The 20663-nt window shown below is 44.2% G+C and overlaps 1 protein-coding gene across 1 annotated transcript in view; it reads left to right on the top strand.

Annotated features, from left to right (window-relative positions):
- The window catches only part of CRYBG1 (crystallin beta-gamma domain containing 1), a 325937-nt gene that overhangs the window by 126846 nt on the left and 178428 nt on the right, over positions 1-20663 (top strand). The window contains exons 8-10 of the mRNA XM_086950969.1: positions 2786-2912; positions 17765-17800; positions 18855-19018. Coding sequence (XP_086807095.1) covers positions 2786-2912; positions 17765-17800; positions 18855-19018 — 327 coding nt within the window. The remainder of the gene's footprint in view (positions 1-2785; positions 2913-17764; positions 17801-18854; positions 19019-20663) is intronic.

Raw genomic sequence — 20663 nt, 5'->3', positions numbered from 1 at the left:
AAGTGTGACAACAAGTGTGATCACTTTTCAGATGTAAACTAGTCAGTCATTCCTTGAAATAGTCATTTTGTAGTTGGCAGGTTAAGACACCAAATCAGGTATGGGTGATAAATGTATACTCCTCTGGGCTGATGCTCTAATCCATGATCTACTTCACACTGTCTTAAAGCAAGGCTGGAGAAAGCTGAATCGAACAAGCCAAAGTTTCAAGGGGGCTTACCTAAAGCTCACTGTGTATATAACTTGTAAACAATTGGTGTTGCAGACAAGTACCTTGTCAAAACAGTCCTAAAAATACGAAAGAGTATCTCAATATCAAAAAGCATTGGAAATGCAATAGGTCTCGCATTATTAAAGTTTGAGCAGTTGGCATTGAAAATGGCAATGTTAGTGCTAGTTATGGAATTGCAATTATACTGAAATACAATCACATGTAATGCGTAGGTGTATTAAAAAATTAAATGATAGATAATGGTATTGAAGAAGTAGTTAATAAATATTGATGTATGTATTTTGCATCTTTTTTTGAAAATCTTAGTTATGCAATGCGTGTGTACGTAAAATATGTGTTTGTGACTTTGATTTACAGTTTGCGAAAAAGAAAACACATTTTGCAAGTAAAAGATGTTTATTGATATTGAAAATGCAAACTTTGTTTAATGACAGTTGTAGGTAAGAGCACACATTACTAAATTTGACTCTATAGGAAATATTGCAAACTTTGAATAAGCATACAGTTGTAGGTAAATGGCCACATTACTAAAACTGACCTTATAGGAAATACAGGAAACTTTATTCATTTGTTTTTAAAACCAGCAATCGGTGCATAAACATGCACTTCGAACGTATAGTTCTTGCTTACTATGAGCAAGGCTGGCAGTAAAAGAGACTGCCAGCCTTGCTTCTCATAAGCATGGACTATAAGTACAAAGTGCTTGTTTACGCACCGATGCAAATGAATAAAAGGCATTGTCATTTGCAATGCCAATAGCTCAAACTTTAATAATGCAAGACCTATTGCATTGCAGGATAAGGTTCACCCCCAGGTTCAACTAACAACCATTGACAAAGCCAATGGTCCTGCCTTGTTGTAGGTATGATGTCACTTGTATATCTGGATGCAATGACAGAAACATCAAAATACAAGTCGGGCGGCACACCGTGCTAAACACAGATTTTTTAGCTTAAGTGTTTTAAATCAAGCCCTTAATTACAGTGGCCACGCCCCTCTACTAGTCCCCTAGTTTTTTCATCCCACTTAAAGCCCTGACTATAGAACGTAGAGCGCAGTGTGCGCGCTTGGCGCCCTCCTGCTCCTCTGCTCTTCCCGAGTATAAGTGATGAGCGCTTTGTGCCGCGTGCACTACATACAGCGCTAGAGTACAGTGGCACAATGACACACACACAGGGCTGCAGCCCGCGGGATGAGGTGCACCCCCAGGTTCAACTAACAACCATTGACAAAGCCAATGGTCCTGCCTTGTTGTAGGCATGATTTCACTTGTATCTTATCTCTGGATGCAATGACAGAAAGATCAAAATACAAGTCGGGCGGCACAGCGTGCTAAACACAGATTTGTAGCTTAAGTGTTTTAAATCACACCCTTAATTACAGTGGCTATGCCCCTTTACGAGCCCCCCTAGTTTTTTCATCCCACTTAAAGCTCCACGGCTCTTCCTGAGTATAAGTGATGAGCACTTTGCACTACATATAGCGCTACAGTACAGTAGCACAATGACACACACACAGGGCTGCAGCCCGCGGGATGAGGTGCACAGTTATGTGCCGTCCTCTCAGACCTAGATTCCATAACAACCGCCCGCGATGGGGTGCACTTCACGCGGAGCCGGAGCATCCTCCACGCCCCACTCCACAGATGGGCGGGGGACGAAGCCACTGCCCTGTAGAGAGGAGGCACCGCTTCCTACCCACGCTGCTTTCGAGTAAGGGCTTCCTGGCACGTGAGATCACGAAGCGGGCCTTTACTTAGTCAGCGAAAGGAGGCGCCTACTTCCCAGGACAGATTAATGTTCGCCGAGAGAGGCTGAAGCGTGGAAGCACTTTCAGCTTCTTGCAGCACGGATGTCTCTACCCAAGCAGCAAGAGCCCTAGGTTCATTGGGGAGGGTGCGTCGTCCGCAGGCCGTAAAAACACTCCTACCAGCACTCCCCTCTCTGCTCCGGTTAGCCCAGATGTACAAAGGAAGGTCGGGTCCCTATGTGCTTGTCGGCCGCCTGAGCCACGCTGAGGGAAACTGAAAGCAATCGGGGGGAAAAAAACAAAGCTGGGAGTGTTGCGCTCGTCTTTCCTGGCATATGCTTTGAATTATCACGCACCAGTCTGGCCCGATAATTGAAAGCAATATGTCAGGAAATGTGCGTAACAAACACCAATAGGCCAGGGGCGGAGCTATGCTATGTTCGCTTTAAAACAAAAACACACATGAAGGCCAATAGCAGACTGGAAAGGAAACGAGCGTGTGGAATTTGTGGCATTTACAGGTCCATTTTTAAAACGCCCGTAAAAGGGCTTTTCGCTTTGCGAATCCTAAAAATGGAGGAGAAAAGTGGTGGTCGTCAAGGTAGGGAGGGGGGCAGGAAGGTCACTCTGCACTGTGTAAAGCAAACAGAAAACTAATCCTGACCCCAGACGAAACCCAAAACATATGTTAAAACATTTATTTTGTTACATACAGTAGTTTCATTATATGAAATGAATGCATGCAATCCAGGTGTGTATTTTCAATTTGTGTTAAGCATCTACTTCTCTTTTTGTATATTTTAGATGGCTCATCTATGAAGATGCTGGCTTCCAGGGAGTTCCGTTTATTTTGGAACCTGGAGAATATCCTAATTTGGCATTCTGGGATACTCATGAAGCGTACATTGGTTCCATGAGGCCTCTGAAAATGGTATACCATGTATATGTTAGAAATGTTATATCTAATTTGTATAAGAAGTTATTGGACTGGAGTTTTCAGAACCTGCCCACGACTACATAAACCCAGCAAGTGTCGCATAGTATCTGGTATGGCGTTATGAGAGAGGGTGTGGCTGTTTCTAAATTAGGTGTCCAGTAGCTCTTTTACTACCACTGTGTGAAATAAAGACCGTAGGCTGTAGTTCACGAGGGACATCACTGTACTTGGGATTACTACAGTAAGTGTTAAACGTAAAAAATAATAAAACACAGTTACTAAAGTAGATAGAAGTTTTAGTTACCATTCAAATATTAACTTGGGTGCAGGCATGATATGTCAGGGTTGCATTCTTGAGATACAATAGATGTGAATCAGCCCATACTCTTATACAGGCTTAGCATTTCCAATTACAGCCTAAATGCCCAGCTGCAGTCTGAATGTCACTGGCACCATTAAGATATACAAAGGTGTGACCCTAGATCCCCTGTCACAACCATCATATATCCAGGAACAGCTCAAAATCCCAGATGTAACTATAGTAGCCAAAAACATATCTTCAAATAATCAGCCGCTTCCTCAAATGCGCTCTTCATATGGCGATTGCAGATCAATGATGTACATGCTTAGCATCAAGCGTTCAGCTCTGCCTCTCCACGGTCATAAGTTGCTGGGGCCCAAGAGGGTGGATCCACACATCGGTGAGGCCTTTTGTGACTAAAAACCCTCACCGCGATGTGAGGAGCTGTGCCCTTCAAAAATGTGCATCTTTAATGCAGCTTTAGTCTGCAGGGCATTTTGTGTTTTGACATTGTAGATCACCCCACTTTACTTTCCTTCTTCCAAACCCTCACAGGGCTCTAGTAAGGCCAGTGGTCTCCTCTTATCTGTTAGACAGCACTACCAGTTGAATCACTTTGAGGTAGTCCTGGGCGCCCTCCTTTTCTTCTTATACACCTCCTCTCTGGGTGACGTCATCTCGTTCTTTGGCTTTTCTTATCTTTACGCCCAGTAAACACAAATTTTCTTTCCTACCCTTTTCCATCACCCCTTTCTCACAGCCTCACAACAATACAACATTGGATGGGTCCCCATGCCTCCCATGTTGAATGCCTCCAAAGCTGAGGTCCCTTACTTTGTCTCCTCTTCAACACTCACCCCTCTGCTTAATCCCATTCACTTTCCTTCACACATTGATTTTTAGGTCTCGCTGAGCCAGCGCATGCGCTGCGAGACATTTTGTTAGGGCTTTTAAAAGTCCTACCACCGCTCTTTGTGTGGCATTCTGCGTGCGCTTACACGCACAGGCACGAGCAGAGTAGCCATCTGGCTTTCCTCTCGATCTCCTGCGCGCGCGCCTTGCTCTGCCTCTCCGCACCCTTACAGCGCGCCTTGCTCCCCGCGATCTCTTTCGCTTTCACGGCCTTGTTACTTCTACGGCCGTGCGGCCAATGCTTGTTTGCTTCATGTTGGTCAGAGAGTTCAGCTTTACTTTCTCTTCTTGTGTGTTTGTCCTTCGATGCAGCATGGACTTGGACTGTATGAGACACTAAACATGATTGCACAATGCATGTTATGCGCACCTTGTGTTCTGTGTATGACCAAGCTAAAGAATGTGCGGATTTGCTGTATAGTATATATAGGCTGCTCGGAATTCGGTTTAAACCGACTATGCTGGACAATACACTACCGAATGAAAAATTAGCTGACCGGTTTAAACCGAGTCTGACTGATTTTCATTGTTGTTGCGTCTCTTGTCCACTTGATGGAGACAAAGTAATAGAAACCATTGGCCTGTCTGGGGCGTCTGGCACGGAGGTGTCAGGGGAAAAAACACTGCTTATGCAAATGGAAAGCCGAGGTGTGAATGGCCCAAGGGCCAGAGTAACACCAGGCCGCCTGTCTGGCTCACGTGGGGGAAGAGGAGCTGTTGTGGTCTGCTGTTTTACTGCAGCGGCCGAGTTCTTCACAGGTCTTTCAAAAGACCATTTAACTAACGACTCTGTTAATAGAGCAGTGCGAGATGGGTTTGGGGGGTGGGGGCGGGCACCGCACATTGTAATCAAGGGTAGCCCGGGAACGACAGGAGAAGGCTTCGGATTCCACAAGGGTAGTCCGGGCGCGGAGGTGAGAGGCCTCGGATGCACACTTCACTAGCAAGGGAAGTCTAGATCTGTGCCACACAACACAACAAACTGTTCTACTGGGATGGACCCCACCCACATTGTGAGTCAGGGCAGACTTTAGGCTTTAAATATATTTTTTTCTCTATTTTAAAACAGGACTTCAAGGAGGTTAAGAATAAATATTCTACCCCGGATCAGCAGATTGCTTTGCCAGGGTACCCAGGTCCACGCGCAAAGGGCCCACCCTGTCTGCCCCTCATCTTCAGTTTTGTGCAGGGGGGCAGGCAGAGCCCAATGTGCTGGGGGGGGGGGGGGGGGGGGGACTCAGTGCAGAAGACCCCCACCCTCACTCCTGGCCGGTGACCTTAGGAATGCTCCTGTTGCTTTAAGGAAAGAATCGCTCTCAGTTTCCAGGAGCGCACGATCATCTTTGTAAAATATTCAGGGAGCGTGCCAAAGTGCAGGACAAGGAGCCCTGGAGCCGAGGGTTGGGGGGGGCTAAAAGGTGGGAATAGCAGTATTTCAGCTATCCCGTGCTCACTGACAGCCAGAGAAAGGCAGGCGAGGGGGGACGCTGCAGCCGCTAGCTCCCTGACAGCCCAGGGAGGGGCCCGGTATCCTCGAGAACAGTGACAGGACAGAGCAGGGTCTGCTGCAGTCCAATGTCACACAGTCACGCGGTCAGAGCGTGGGACAGACGAGAGGAGAAAGTGAATGCAGTCCCTGATAAATTCTAAAAAAATCGGGGCATCACCTGATGCTGCCTGCCTTCATAGATTAATACTTGACCTCTGTAGTTAGTTGGGATGCCGCCCATTTTGTAATACACCGTTGGAAGGACTGGGATTGGTTATTTCGTGACAGCAACACCTGAAAAAATCCTGGCAATCTCAGAGATCCCTGGGAGACGCGTGGCCAGCTGCTGAGGTGGAAGATGGTGCAGCTGTAAATATACATGATCTTTGTCAGGACCACACCCTCTTCCTTCGCGGATTTCAATTGTTATATAAAGTTTCAACCCCATCAGCATCATATAAAGCTTACTTTCATTGCAAATATATGCTAATGAAAGTGTTGAAACATTTCAGGTTGGGAAGACTGTGACCTTTTCACACTTCACTTTACAATTGTTATCACTCAGACAAATCTCTTCACTGTGGAATCTGTAGCAAAGGGCTGTGAGCGCAAGGATTCTACGTGTGGCCTGTAGCTGTACAAACCATCAGCCGAGTGTGGCACCGGGGGAGGCCGTGCAGAGCAGATGGTCCGCCCTGCTGTGTTTTTGAATGGAAAGGAGAGGTAACATTTGCAGCCACTTCAAAGAGACAGTGTTCGGCTCAGAAGTGCACGGGCGCTGGAGCGAGCCCTGCTGCAGGCGAGGCTGTATGTCCGCAATGCCACGACTTTGTGTTTTTTTTCCTTTATGAGAGTAAAAAAAAAAAAGAAAGAGGACCAGAAATCGGTAGCCCTGATATTATGCGTGCATTGTGACCATATAAATCCCATTGGATTGCGTTATATTCACAGATATTTTCTTTGCTAGCATTAAGGCAGGCACTATCTACTAGGACAGGTGCGGGCACAGAACAATGCCTCACCATGGCTTGGAAAGAGGCATGAAAAAAGACACAGTGTGTAGTTAAAAGCATTTCAAAATGGAGAAAAGAAAACGGGAGCCAGAAAAGAAAGAGTATATTGAAAGGTACAAGTTAATTTAAAAATAAGAAAGAACAAATAAAGTATGGGAGTTGTGTGTTCGCAGTGGAGTAAGGTGTGTTTGAAAATACTGACCCTCATTCAGTGCGGGCAGAGTGTGACAAAGGAGCTACAGAGACAGCAACTTCTCTTTTCGCAGCCAGCAGCCGGGGGCGTGAAGAGCGAGCAGACTTTTTAATGGTGTCAGAGGCAAAGCTGTGCCTCCTTTCAAGGGGTCTTGTCGACCAGGAGGTCCTTGTGCTGCTACTGGAGTGGCCGGCAGTGGACCAGATCTGCTGGGGAATATTCGGCCCCCTTCTCATCAGATGGGGGAGAAGCCTTCCCCAGAGTTTGTGTGTCAACAATTACGAGGAGGCAGCGCTAAGGCTGTCTGGCGCACACTGCAGCTTCCTCCCTCTCCGCCTACAGCTTTTTTCTCCTTCACTAATGTGATATTGATTGGCAGCTTAAGCAAGAATTGTACTTTTCTACTCCCAGGACTATTGTCAGTATCAAAGAATCATCGAGTCACTCTCTGGTCCTGCCAGTGCCAGTCCTCTCCTTCACCCCTAGAGGTGACCCGAGCCAGTGCGGAGGTCACAGCCGCCGAGTGTCTGGAACTCTCCCCAGCTCCGTTGCTGTTTACTCACCATGGTAATTGAGAGTCATACACCTGTAGAAGTACAAGCCCGTGCTTGTGTATTATGTGATGTGTGTGTGATATTTGTGTAGGTGAAGTCTTGTGCGTGATTGTCAGATTGTGCAAGTGTACCATGTTTTCAGTGTGCTTGTCACTTTTTGTGTGATTGTTTGGTGCATGCATGTATGATTGAATTGGCATTTGTCATCCTGTATTTGAAAAGTGAGTCAGATTGCTTATACGTGGACACTTTGACAAATGTGCATGTGGTGTCAGGCACTCTACACAATTCTATGTTTAATTGTATCAGTGACAGAATGTCAGATGCTATGCATATGTGTGAAGAGTGCCCGATTGTGCGTCAAAGTATCACTGGCCTTGTGATTATTTCAGCTGCGTGCCGAGTGCCAATCCTGTGATTCATCAAAACCCCAGCCAAAAAGTGCTATTCTCATTCGGTGCCAGCTTTAGCTCAGCTGCACTTTTATGGGGCTGTGAGGGAGCCTTTGAATTTTTGCTTGTTGTTTTCCTAGTATCTGCCATAGTAGAGTTCCCTGCCATCGTTCCAGACCCATAGCTCAGTGTTTGGCAGGATTGCCAGAGAAAATAGGAAATTCATAATTTCTAGGACTTTGACATAATGATGGCCTTCACATTTTTTGGGGAAAGGCTGCTTACACGGCAGGGGTTTAAAATGTCCAGGCGACACTAGCACCCTTTTATTTTAATCTATTCAAATGTTTTACCAGAATAAAAGCTGATACTGCAGAACCCAGCTATAGTCTTCCTTTACAGTTTCTGCTCTTTGTTTAATGCAACATCGTTTTTGAATTTAAGGACAACACAAGGAGAAAACAATAACATATTTCCACCTGAATCATTTTGAAGCCAGATAAAAGTCCCCCAAGGACGGCAGGGGGCGCACCGCTTATTACCACAGCAAGGAGTAGCCCCAGAGGTCAAACATGCAGGCCCACCCTCCCAAAAATTTCTGAATTCGTTCTTAGGGAATGCATGCAGTCCTTCAAACACAGGCCAGTGTTACCGGTGCCAGCAAGTGGGAAGTATTGATACAGACAGTACTGGGAATGTCTGAAGGGCAGCCATTCTAGTGAATCAGCACTTAGAGGCAGTAACTGCACTAACATTTGGGCGCATCTCCCCAGCTGCACTTGTACGTAACGTAGGGTTGCACTGGAATACCTGAGATTGTAGGACAGAAGGAGGGGGTCACATTAACTACAATTAGGGCAGCAATCACATTATCTCTGGTTGTTGCTGCGTGTGATATTTATAAAAGCAAAACAATCTGCACAGTGTTGCCTATAACATCTGACTGCAGTGCACTGGCTGTTCATGTGACATATCAGAGTGCAGTGCGTGATGGCACCTATAACACGTCTAACTGGTGGCACATGTAAGATCTCAAAGTGCAGTACATTGGTACTGAGTATGGCGTTACACTACAAAACATTGTTTTTAAAGTGCTGAACTGATACAGGGAACTTCCTTTCCAGTGGCGCTATGTGACTCGCTAAGTAATAGGCCTTCTGTGCAAAGTTCTACAAAAAAAAAGACACACAACATAGTTCTTTGTTTTATTACAGTGGGAAGAGTTCTTTGTTTTTATTAAGGTGGGGAGGGTATATCTTTACTAAGTGCAATAATGTTTAGCTGTTTACATCATGTATTATGTAATTTTATAAATATTATTCATAGGCGTCTCTGTACAATAGAAGGCAGCCATCAACAGCACACCACGTTGGCCACATTGCAATTTTGTAATAGCATTTTAAAAAGTTCTCTGCGTATATTTGACAAACACTTGTTGAGTGACCAATGCACGCTTTCACTTTAAACAAACATTTACAATGCAATAGGTCTTGCATTTACACAAGTTTGAGCTATTCACATTGAAAACATAAAAGGCTTTGTCATTTACAATGCCAATAGCTTAAACTCACATAAATGCGAGACCTATTGCATTGCAAATGCTTGTTAAATCTGAGCTGCAGAATCAAAGGACATTGGAAAGTATTTCATGACTTTATTAAGCTTCTGAAATGTAGAGCAGTATACAGTTTGAGGAAAAATTGAAAAAGCAATCATAAAAGCAAAGAGTTCCATAAACACCGGCAAAACACCGTTTCAGTTGTTTTTTATGGCGCGAAAATGAGTAAACACTGAAAAGCACTGTTTTTTTGAGGTATGGAAATCACTGGAAAACACTGAAAAAACACCACCAGAATTTACCAAAAATAGAAACTGAAAACAGGAAAGCCTAAGTATATAATAAGCTATTTTATGTGACACATTTAAGTGCACTACTGAAGTTCTCAAGCACTGTATATAACGAGTGTACCCTCTATAATAGTACTACGGTTAGTGGCGGCAAGATGGAGGGCTGGTAGTACTTTTAGGGAGTCGAAACAGTAGAGGTTATGGGCGAATGGTTAACCTGCTAAGATTTCATGCCGATTAACTGGTATATGAAACGAAAATAATATTGCTACTAATTCTACCTACTCAAGCCTGAATCACATACAAACACTAAAAGATTCCAGAATGTCCCAGTGTTTGATGGTGTCTGGGTGCCACGGACACTCAGTGTATGACAACTCATTGGAGTGACTTTTTAAAATGAAAGCTGTCTTCCAGGCGTGTTCCCTTTCTTTATGCCTACTTAATCCCACTCCTGTTAGCTTCTTTCTCCTTCTGTTTTTCAGCAGAGTTCCTTATTTCCAGTGTGTTTGAAGTCAACTGATGTGTAGGTCAGCCTGTCAACCCTCCTGCACCCTCCCCCATCCTAAATCACTGGCCGTGGAAGTCCCAGAGTATTCCTCCAGACCTCTGAATGGCTGACCTTGTTCACTTAGAGACCAGGAGACCCAACATCTACTCCTGGCTTTCCCACCTATTCACATTCGTGTGATCTTGCGCAAGGCTGGACTCTGCCCCACTCCTTCCCATGTAAGTTCAGTTATGAATAGCACCGGGCTCTTTACACCAGAAGACGTCTTCTCCAACAGTATCTGCATTCATATTGTACACATTTAAATCCCACTGGCTTATAAATATTGCAGCGTTAGATCAAGATCACAAACTAAGCATTACAAAAAAAAATGTACCATAAACTTCTATAACAAATTGATGGTATCGAGGAAGGACACACCTATTGGTTGACAAATGCAAAACAAGCATTGGCATAGCCAATAGGTCTCGCCTTTGGGAACTTAAAAATGTTTAGCCATGCAACAGTTGATGTTGTTGCACGAAGGAAATTGTGCTGTATAACTAAATACTTATAAAGCCACAAAGGTGAGACCTCTTGGCTATGCCAATGCTTGTTTATTTTCTCCTTGGCCAGAAACCTTCGAGTTTGCTGTAGCCCTTGTATGTAAATGCAGTAATTTATTACTGCCACATAACATACTACGAGGTCCTAAATATTAGAACAATAGGCCCATGTCTCCACTTCTCCTTCATCCAGAACCCCTGCTCGTGGGTCTCCCTCAGTTTTCCTTTTCTCCCAGTAGACCGCCTTGACTGCTTTGCCATTAGAACCCAATTCACACCAGGCACACAGCCTCCATTTTTTTTGCCATGAAAAGTGGTAGCTTTCAGCTAAAAACAGGAATCTGCAAACTGACTGTCCTATGCAAATTGATTGGTGGGTAATTTCAGACTACCTGAGTCACTCTCCTCACAGCAATTATGTTCTGTCAACAAGAACTTGCTCATCATATCCAACCACCCCATCACAGGATCACACTGCACCCCGAGATCTGAGTATACCCCACATTCAGTGAGCCCAAAACTATGCAGGACTCAATTTCATGAGACTCAGACAAATAATATGGACCGTGTGCCAAACTATTGTTATACTATTATATATAGTTGTATTGAGTGTCTTGATGTGTAGCTGTTTCACTCACATTGCCAGGTTATGACTCATTGCTGATCCAAATGTCATGGCGCTTGTTCCTAATGAAATAAAAGAAGTACATTTTAGGGTACAATGATTTAACTTATGTTGTATTCTTTGTAGGGAAGCATATTAGACTAGCAGGTAGTTCCTCCCTGACTTAGATCAAGCAGATTGTTTTTTCCTGTCAGAGTTGTATTTATTTATTTATTTTATATGCTTATAAAGCGCCAGACTAGACCCCCGAAGGGGTATCTCCGCGCTATAACTGCAGATGGAGGTAAGAGTAACAATGTGTCCAGGGATAAAGTGACATTAATAGCTGGGAAACGGGTAGGTTTTTAGATTTTTTCTAAACATCATATGGTTGGTGATTGACCTCAGTTCAAGCGGCAGTGAGTTCCATAGTGTGGGTCCAGTGTGGGCCAGTGCACGGCCACCTTGTCTGGTTTTCTTGATTCTGGGTATTTTAAGTAGTTGCTGGTTACTGGAACGCAAAGAGCGTCCTGGGATGTAAGGCTGAAAGATGTCAATGAAATACTTAGGGCCCATCCCCGTTAGGCTCTTGTGTATGGTACAAAGAGTCTTGAACTGAACTCGCTTCTTCACTGGAAGCCAGTGAAGCTGAGACAGTAGGGGGCAGGATGGTGTCCTGGGTAGAACATTCATGACAATCCTTGCGGCAGTGTTTTGAATGACCTGCAATTTCTTGAGTTGCTCCTCGTTGGCTCCATGGAGCAATCCATTGCAGTAGTCAACCCTACTGATAACAAGAGCCTGCACCAGAGTTTTTCTGTGGTGATCCGGAAGATAGGGGAAGACACGTCTTAACATCCCTATAGCCCGGAAACAGGTGCCGGCTACTTGATTGACGTGGTCCTTGAAAGTAAGTTGTTGGTCAAATAATACTCCCAAGTTTCTGACCTTACTTTTGGGGGTGGGGACAGGACCCAGTTCTTGAGGCCACCAATCTGATGACCAGTGTGTCATCGCTTGACCGAACAACATAACTTCGGTTTTCCCGACATTACACTGCAGACAGTTTGATGACATCCAGTCTGCAATGGCTCTCATGCCATCTGCAAATGATCTTTTTACTGCAGGCGTAAGATTTTTAAAGGGAAAAAGGAGTTGGGTGTCGTCAGCGTACGACACGGGGGTGAACCCGAAAGATCTTGCTAGGTTGGCAAGGGGGGTCACATATATGTTGAAAAGTGTGGGGCTCAGACAGGAGCCCTGTGGCACCCCCTTATTGAGCTCCCTGTGGGTGGATATATGGGAGCCCAGCCTAACCTCTTGAGAACGCCCGGACAGGAAACTCTCCAACCATGTCAAAGCCTCTCCCTCTATTCCCACCTCCTTTAGGCGATGGAGAAGCACCTTGTGAGACACTGTATCAAAAGCGGCGGAAAGATCCAACAGCACCAGAATCATAGAGCAACCATCATCCAGTGCCATTTTGATGTTATTGGTCACTGTTTGAAGTGCTGATTCTGTGCTGTGGTTCGGCCTGAACCCAGATTGAGAATGGTCCAGGCCTTCCGTCGCTTCCAGATGTTGGGAAAGATAGGTGTTCACGTGCTTCTCCGTGATCTTGCCCAAGTAGGGTAGGAGAGAGATGGGACGTAGGTTGGATAGGTCTGTCGAGGGAGATGATGCCTTTTTTCTTATCGGGTTCACCACTGCCTTTTTCCAATCTACCGGGACCTGGCCTGTCCTAAGGGAGATGTTGACCATTTCAAGTATATGGGGACCTAATAAAGGGATCAAAGGGCCAACCATTTTAGCTGGAACAAGGTCATTGGGGGATCCTGTTTTTATATGGTTACTGAGAGTAAGAAGCTCTGTATGCGTAATGAGAGGGAAAGACGTCAAAGAAAGTTTATTGTCTGTGGTGGCAATCGTGGTGGGGCAGAATTTAGTTTTATTTTTGCTGATATTGTTGGCAGCTACTATTTTTTCATAGATGATGTTGATTTTATCCTCAAAAAACAACGAGACTTTGTCGCACAAATCCTGCGAGAAGTCATCTGAGCTTTCACAAGCCGTAGGCTTTATAAAGTTTTGGAGAATGTTAAAGAGTTCCTTAGGGCTGTTGCCTGCTTCTGCTATTTGTTGTGTTAATTGTTGTTTTCTTGCCAACTTTATATTTTTATAGTATTCTGATTGAGCTTTTAGAAAGATCAATCGGCTGTTTTCATTTTTAGTTTTTCTCCAGGCTTTCTCAGTATGTCTGCATTTTTGTTTCTCTGCTCTCAATTCCTTTGTATACCATTTTTAGGTCTCGCCTGTCGATGCGCATGCGCATCGAGCAAGCGAGAGTATTGGGACTTATCAACTCTTTATCCACACTGCAAGGAATCGTGGCGATTCCTTGCAGTGCCCGTGACTTTTAAGCTCAATGCGCATGCGCATTGAGCTTAAAAGCGCGTGCACGTCCGTCTTTGTTTACCCGCTCCGCCCCCTCCCCGCCGTCTCGCATTTCCCCTGCCGCATCAAAGGCTTTCACGGCCGGCCGGCCATGCTTTCAGTTTCACGACCGGCCGGCCGTGTCAATTACATTCCAAAGCCCGCTCTCCCTGCTCCGCCCCCTGTTCCGGCCGAGACGCATTTCTCCTCCCCCCTCCTGGGTCAGGTTACCCTGCTTTCTCTTTTTTTTTTCACTTGCCACCCCTACAGCCGCCCCCTCCCCTTAATCGCCAATCGCGTTATCGAAGATCTTTCACTTCTCAGCCGAACTATTATTTATTGAGCGAAAAAAAAAATCTTGTTTGCCTTCCACTTTTGGATTGTCTTTATGCGCGTTTCACAGTTTCGGCGCCTACAACACAATGTATATACAACATGGCTAATTTTAAGTGTGAAATCTGATAAAGCCTTTGTTTACAATGTACAACTAAAGGTCGAGCGTCCCAGAAACTACATTTCCCAGAATACATGTGTCCGAGAACACGCATATCTTGCTGTTACTCTTAAAGACCCGGTGTTCTCAAAATGTATGGCGGCGAGAAAAATGTTAGTCTGAGTTACTTCCAACAGTTCACTTATAACTCCTGTATATTTTGTACCCCATCTAAGGCATCCGATTGCCTCTATGTTTGAAAAACATTTCTGCTCAACTTAGAACGTAGTTAAACTTGAGTGGCGCCACTTAAATTAGTAGAACCACTGCCCAGAAGACAGATGGGTAATTAATCTCCTTTACAAAATATCAAATACTTACTTTACAGTTCCAAATTAATTCGACAAAAAAACCTCTTTCTCTCCAAACTACTTCTGGAAAACACCTGTCTCTCCGTGCTTCCAACAGAGCCGCCAGATTGGAAGGCGGGAGCCGCTGCGTTTCACTGCAGCCTCTTTTCCGCTGCTGCCGGACGTTCCGGTTAAGGATAGTGGCCACTTTTGTTTTTCACTCCTTTCAAGGGTACTATAGTGGCAAGTGCTGCCGGTGTCTCTTTGCAGTCATGTTTCCTCTGGCTAGAAGTGCTCTTTCGCTGTCTGGTAAGGACTGGGGGACATTCTGTGGAAGCCTTCGCGGTGGTGCTTGAAGTCCAGACCAGACTGTCTCCGTTATTGTATCTCTTCCGACACGAGTGATATACTTTTGGGGGTTCGCTTCTGTCAGTGCAGCCTCCCTCTCCGTATTCTCAATGGCAGAGTATATTTTATGCAAACAAGTTAATGGGAGAGGAGTTCATTTGTATAACTCCAGTTTTTAAATGTTGGGTAACAAGTATTGTTTTATTCGCGTAGTAAAGATCTAGTGCAAAGGTTAACTTCTTCCTGTATAGAGCTAGTTTTTGTCAGACCACTGACCAATTAAATATGCATGCGTACACTCCCTTGCTGCACCAGCCCCACCGCTTGTAAAACTCTTCTGACATTTCTGATCTGCCTTTGTTCCCAAAAGATTAATTCTAGGTTATAGTAATATTGAAAGGGCATTCTATCCTGCATCTGTTAAAACCTGTAATGTCCTTTGCATGCCAGAGGTAAGTCGTGCCCTTGAGCATGAAGTTCACCTTAGTAACGAAAAATGCAGAGTTTGTTATCTATCACTCCAGGTCCTTAAGTGCAACCAGGCAGGCTCTTGATATGAGTGCTGCTGTGAAAGATTATCAGCTGTATCCAGGAGACATGGGATAGTTTGGCGTGGGTGGTACTCTGTTGCCTGTAGTCCAGCATGCAGGCAAAATACTAGTTAGCGGGCCACTCAAAGATGGCCGCTCCTTCAAACCTAGGGTACGGAGTCACCCTTGATATGAGGTGGACTTCCGGTCTCTATTCTTTGTTCTAAAGATGACAACAAGTCCATCTTCACTGTTGAAGGCAATGGGCTCAATTTGCACAACAATAGCAAATTTACTCATATAGCCTTGCAACCAATTTAGTAGTATATTTAAAGTTTATTTGGAATTCTCAAACAAATCCAGGAGTACGCTTTGGAAGCTGTGACAGTTGCAGCTTTCCTAGAGTACTCGTATTATTTGTGTACATTCATGCATGTGCCAGTATTTAACAAAATGTACTTTCTGTGCTGACTTTTTATTTTAATGTTTAAAGAGTGGATAAGCCCCCATAGCCTCACCCTCACTCACCCTCACCCTCACTCACCCTCAACCCCTCAACTCCTCACCCTCACTCACCCTCAACTCCTCACCCTCACTCACCCTCACCCTCCCTCACCCACACTCACCCTCCCTCAACCCCTCACTCACCCTCAACCCCTCACTCACCCTCACTCCCTCACTCACCCTCACTCACCCTCACACTCACTCACCCTCACTCACCCTCACTCACCCTCACCCTCACTCACCCTCACCCTCAACTCCTCACTCACCCTCAACCCCTCACCCTCACCCTCACTCACCCTCAACCCCTCACCCTCAACCCCTCACTCACCCTCACTCCTCACTGCCCCTCACCTTCACTCACCCTCAACCCCTCACCCTCACTCACCCTCAACCCCTCACCCTCACTCACCCTCAACCCCTCACCCTCACTCACCCTCAACCCCTCACCCTCAACCCCTCACCCTCAACCCCTCACCCTCACTCACCCTCACCCTCACTCCCCCTCACTCACCCTCAACCCCTCACCCTCACTCTCACTCACCCTCACTCACCCTCACTCACCCTCACTCACCCTCACTCACCCTCACTCAGCCTCACTCACTCACCCTCACTCACCCTCACTCACCCTCACTCACCCTCAACACCTCACTCACCCTCGCTCTCACTCATCCTCACTCACCCTCAACCCCTCACCCTCACCCTCACTCACCCTCAACCCCTCACCCTAACTCACCCTCACCCTCACTCACACTCAACCCCTCACTCACCCTCACTCACCCTCAACCCCTCAACATCAACCCCTCACCCTCACTCACCCTCACTCACCCTCACCCTCACTCACCCTCACTCACCCTCACCCTCACTCACCCTCACTCACCCACCCTCACCCTCACTCACCCTCACCCTCACTCACCCTCACCCTCACTCACTCTCACGCTCACTCACCCTCACTCTCACTCACCCTCAACCCCTCACTCACCCTCAACCCCTCACTCACCCTCACTCACCCTCACCCTCACTCACCCTCACTCACCCTCACTCCCTCACCCTCACACAGTGCAATAGGTCTCGGAGCATTTGAGTTAGAGCTTTTAGAAATGTTTATGGCTTTTTTTTTTTAATTCTTTAGCATTGGCTACAGGAAACAAAAATGCTAAAGATTTACAAAAAAACCCATAAACAATTCTAAAAGCACTAACTCTAATGCTGCGAGACCTATTGCATTTCTAATGCTTGTTCTTGTTTTGACACTGGATGTTGTTTGTGTCTTTTTAGGGGAGCAATAGTGTCGATGGCTTTTTTAATAGATTCATTCAGCTTGGCTAGAGCTATGTCTGCTGTATCAGATTCCAAAAAGTTGGGATCTGTCCATGCTTCTTGAGCTGTATTAGCATTAACTTTATGCCATTGACGTCTCCAGGAGGGGGGGGAAGGGGCGTTCTTTGTGTGTCTCGCAGGGGTTGGTAGCGTGAATTCCAACAAAGAGTGATCTGTCCACGATATACTTGTAGCCAGGGAACAGTTGTTCAATAAATGTTTGTATTTCAGAGACATCTGAAAAAAAGTCTTCTTTAGGCCTTATTTTGATATTCTGTTGTGGCACCCAACAAATAAGAAATTAAAGAGCAGTGGAAAATTTGATTTGTCTTGTACACTGTGTTATGCAATACATGTTCTGGCAGACCTTAAAATCAGTTTGGAGAGCTACCATAATACACTTTAGGCATTTTCTTTCATAGCGAAATTCATACCCAAATTAGCTAATGAAAAATAGGCATTGCGAAAAAAAATCCTGGTTAATATTATTTTTGAAGCCAGTAAAGAACCTAGAGGACTCAGATACTAAGTGTATATAAAGAAAGTAACAATGCTTTTATTTTTTATAGGGTGGACGTAAAGTAGAGATACCAAATGAGCCAAAGGTAAAATATTTATAAATATTAAGTGCACAGTATTGTGTCTGGATTTTATAATTATGATATAATCATGATAGTGTATTAGCATTGGGGTTCAGTTTGTTATTATTTGTGTTTGTGTTCAGACTTAGTGTTTCTTTTAAAACGATACATTACATTAGAATTAGTGTATGAGGAAAAATATTTATTTACGCACCTTAATGGATTTGACATGTAGGTGGGTTTATCTTTACTATATATACTGCACAATGTAATACATATGTGTGAGATGTACATTTCAAACACACCTAATAATTAAACTTTGAGATGAAAACAATGGATAAGAATTGATGAGGCACACAACCACTTAGCATCGGAAATATTTTGCATACATAAATGTCAGTTATTCTAGAGGATTTTAGAAGATCAAACATTTGTAGTAAAGTTACAAAATGCTGCGGCTGGCACGAGATGCCTCTCATTCAACACAACAGACATGTACTCACAGAATTTACTTGCAATAAACAACCTTACACAAATATCACTCTGATAGTGAAATCACCATAGAGAGTGGGGTTGCTATTTTCCCCACAAACATGGTGCAGGTTCTGCTTTTCCTTGAATAATGCCAGCAAGTTACCCTGTTCCTAGAAATTGTTTTCAATGCAGTTCCTTATGGACTCCTCACATGTTGCTCCTTTTTCAATGCAGTTCCTTATGGACTCCTCACATGTTGCTCCTTTTCTATCAACATGCTGGGTGCCAAATGAAAAAAAATATTGTTTTTTTGTTTTTTTTTGTAATGGTGTGATTTAGAGTTGAGTGGTCATGTAATATCATCTGATTTCTGAAGAAAATGCTTAATCTAAAGTATACCCCATCAATGTGGTGGAGGAAACTCCTATGGTGGATTCTCCAGCTGTATGTAGTACTTAAAGAATCCAGAGGAGTTTTAATTGCCAACCAACTCTGCATCAGGACCTGAATGTTTATCAGGTGTTGTGCAATAGTGTGCAGATGTATATACAGGACGTTCATTAGTCTTTAACTTAACTCATATTTTTGTTTGATTTCCGGCTAGATATTTGTTTATGAAAAGCCTTTCTTTGAAGGAAAGGAATTGGAACTGGATGGTGAAATGTTCAACATAGCTGAGGACCAAATTAAGTCTGGAGATGAGAAGTCTGAAGAAGGGCAGTCGTCCTCCTTTGCAACAGTGTCATCAGTAAGAGTTTTAGGTGGAATGTAAGTAAAGGTTCAATTGAAGTCTATTGAATAATGTTGGAAATATTTAGCTGAATCTCGTCATAATTATTTTCTTTCAGTGTCTCATCAGTTTAACTTTCCTCTTAGTACTCACTGCACCTTTTGGAACATGTCAATGTTATTTACATGTGAAGAATGTGAATTCTATTTCCATTCAAATAGACTCCATGGCAAGAGAAAGCTATGTATCAGATACAATTAAGCTTATCTAAATCTTATAACTTTACTTGAACCTTACCATTCCCTTATTGGCCTAAACATTAATTTTGATATGGTAATATTTATTAGGGCCACTGTGGTCCATATGCTCGCTGGTGCTGTAGGGTAGGATATGTGTCCTTACGTGCAAGAGCTCCTGTTTTGCAATCATAGTGGTACATTGTATCATGAAAATGGCTCGGATTTATAGGAGATTGAGAATACTGGCAAATTATTGCATTCTCCTCTGGCTTATGCTAAGCTCCTTGGGTGTTTATGAAGGGCATGTTATTGAACGCTGTTCTGTTAAGGACTTTATGTGATGCAAGTAACTCTTGGCTGAGTTATGGTCCCATCAAGACATGATGCTTTTAATGGAGATTTGTGAACTTGGATAGTTATTGGTTGGTGCTTTTTGAATGGATATTTTTATCTTGGGCAGTAGTGGTAACCTCGGGGAATGTCTTTTCTTGCTTCCCAAGATGGGCTGGTTTTGGAAGAGGTACCTAATCCCACATTACATGTTTCAGGACCGGTTCATTTTCTATAGAGCTGAAAGAAAGTTTCTTTGATTTTGCAGCCCTTATCTATAATTTTAAAATGTTATCGTGACCAGTACTAGTAGGTTGTCATACCTTATCTGTGGCATATAGTCACAAAAAGAGTTTAATCTACATAACGAGTTTGAACCTCAGGGTTCCCTTACTTCCTTATCAGTGGCTTGTGGTCACCATAGAAGTTCAAGGGATGTCTAAATACTAGACTTTCACATGGTTTTCTCTTCTCTTGATAACCAGATTACTTTACGTGGACATTTATCTGGCCTGTGCCTAAAGCCATTGAAGTTGGTGGTGACCTGTATTTTCTTGTGTGTTAAATGTCTCCCAATGTTAGGTAGATGATGTTGGAGACCCTTACACCTTTGAGTTCTGCCTGTGTCCCTTATCCATACAATGTTGATGACTTTAAACTGTTTCTTCATAGTGGTCATAAAAGCCACACATAATCTGCTCTGTGCATGCATGCTATAGGCAGCAACTACATTGTTCCACAGCATGAGTGCATATCTTGCTTATTATTAGGCACCCCCCACACCAATCTCAGAAATGTTCCATACCTAAAACTTTCATTGGTTAGCGCTTCAGTGGACTCATGGGCGCTCTCAAATATTTGCAGTGTTAATAACTATAGAACCAGTTCAGCTCTTGTGTTGAGGAAAGGCGGGGGATTATTTTACTCCTGCTACTTTCTAGTCACAAAGAGAAAGAACATATTCCGTTCCATTCTGGATCTATATGATTAAGATGTTCAGATGTTCACTTGGGTACTGGCACTGTAAGAGGCTCTGCGTTGCTATTGATTGTAATCAGTAGATTTACATTTGCTTCATTGTCTCACTGCACTGAAACCATAGACAAAACTTTGC

Source organism: Lissotriton vulgaris, unplaced genomic scaffold, assembly GCF_964263255.1.
Source record: "Lissotriton vulgaris unplaced genomic scaffold, aLisVul1.2 SCAFFOLD_683, whole genome shotgun sequence".
NCBI lineage: Eukaryota > Metazoa > Chordata > Amphibia > Caudata > Salamandridae > Lissotriton > Lissotriton vulgaris.
This window is presented reverse-complemented; position numbering and strand designations above follow the sequence as displayed.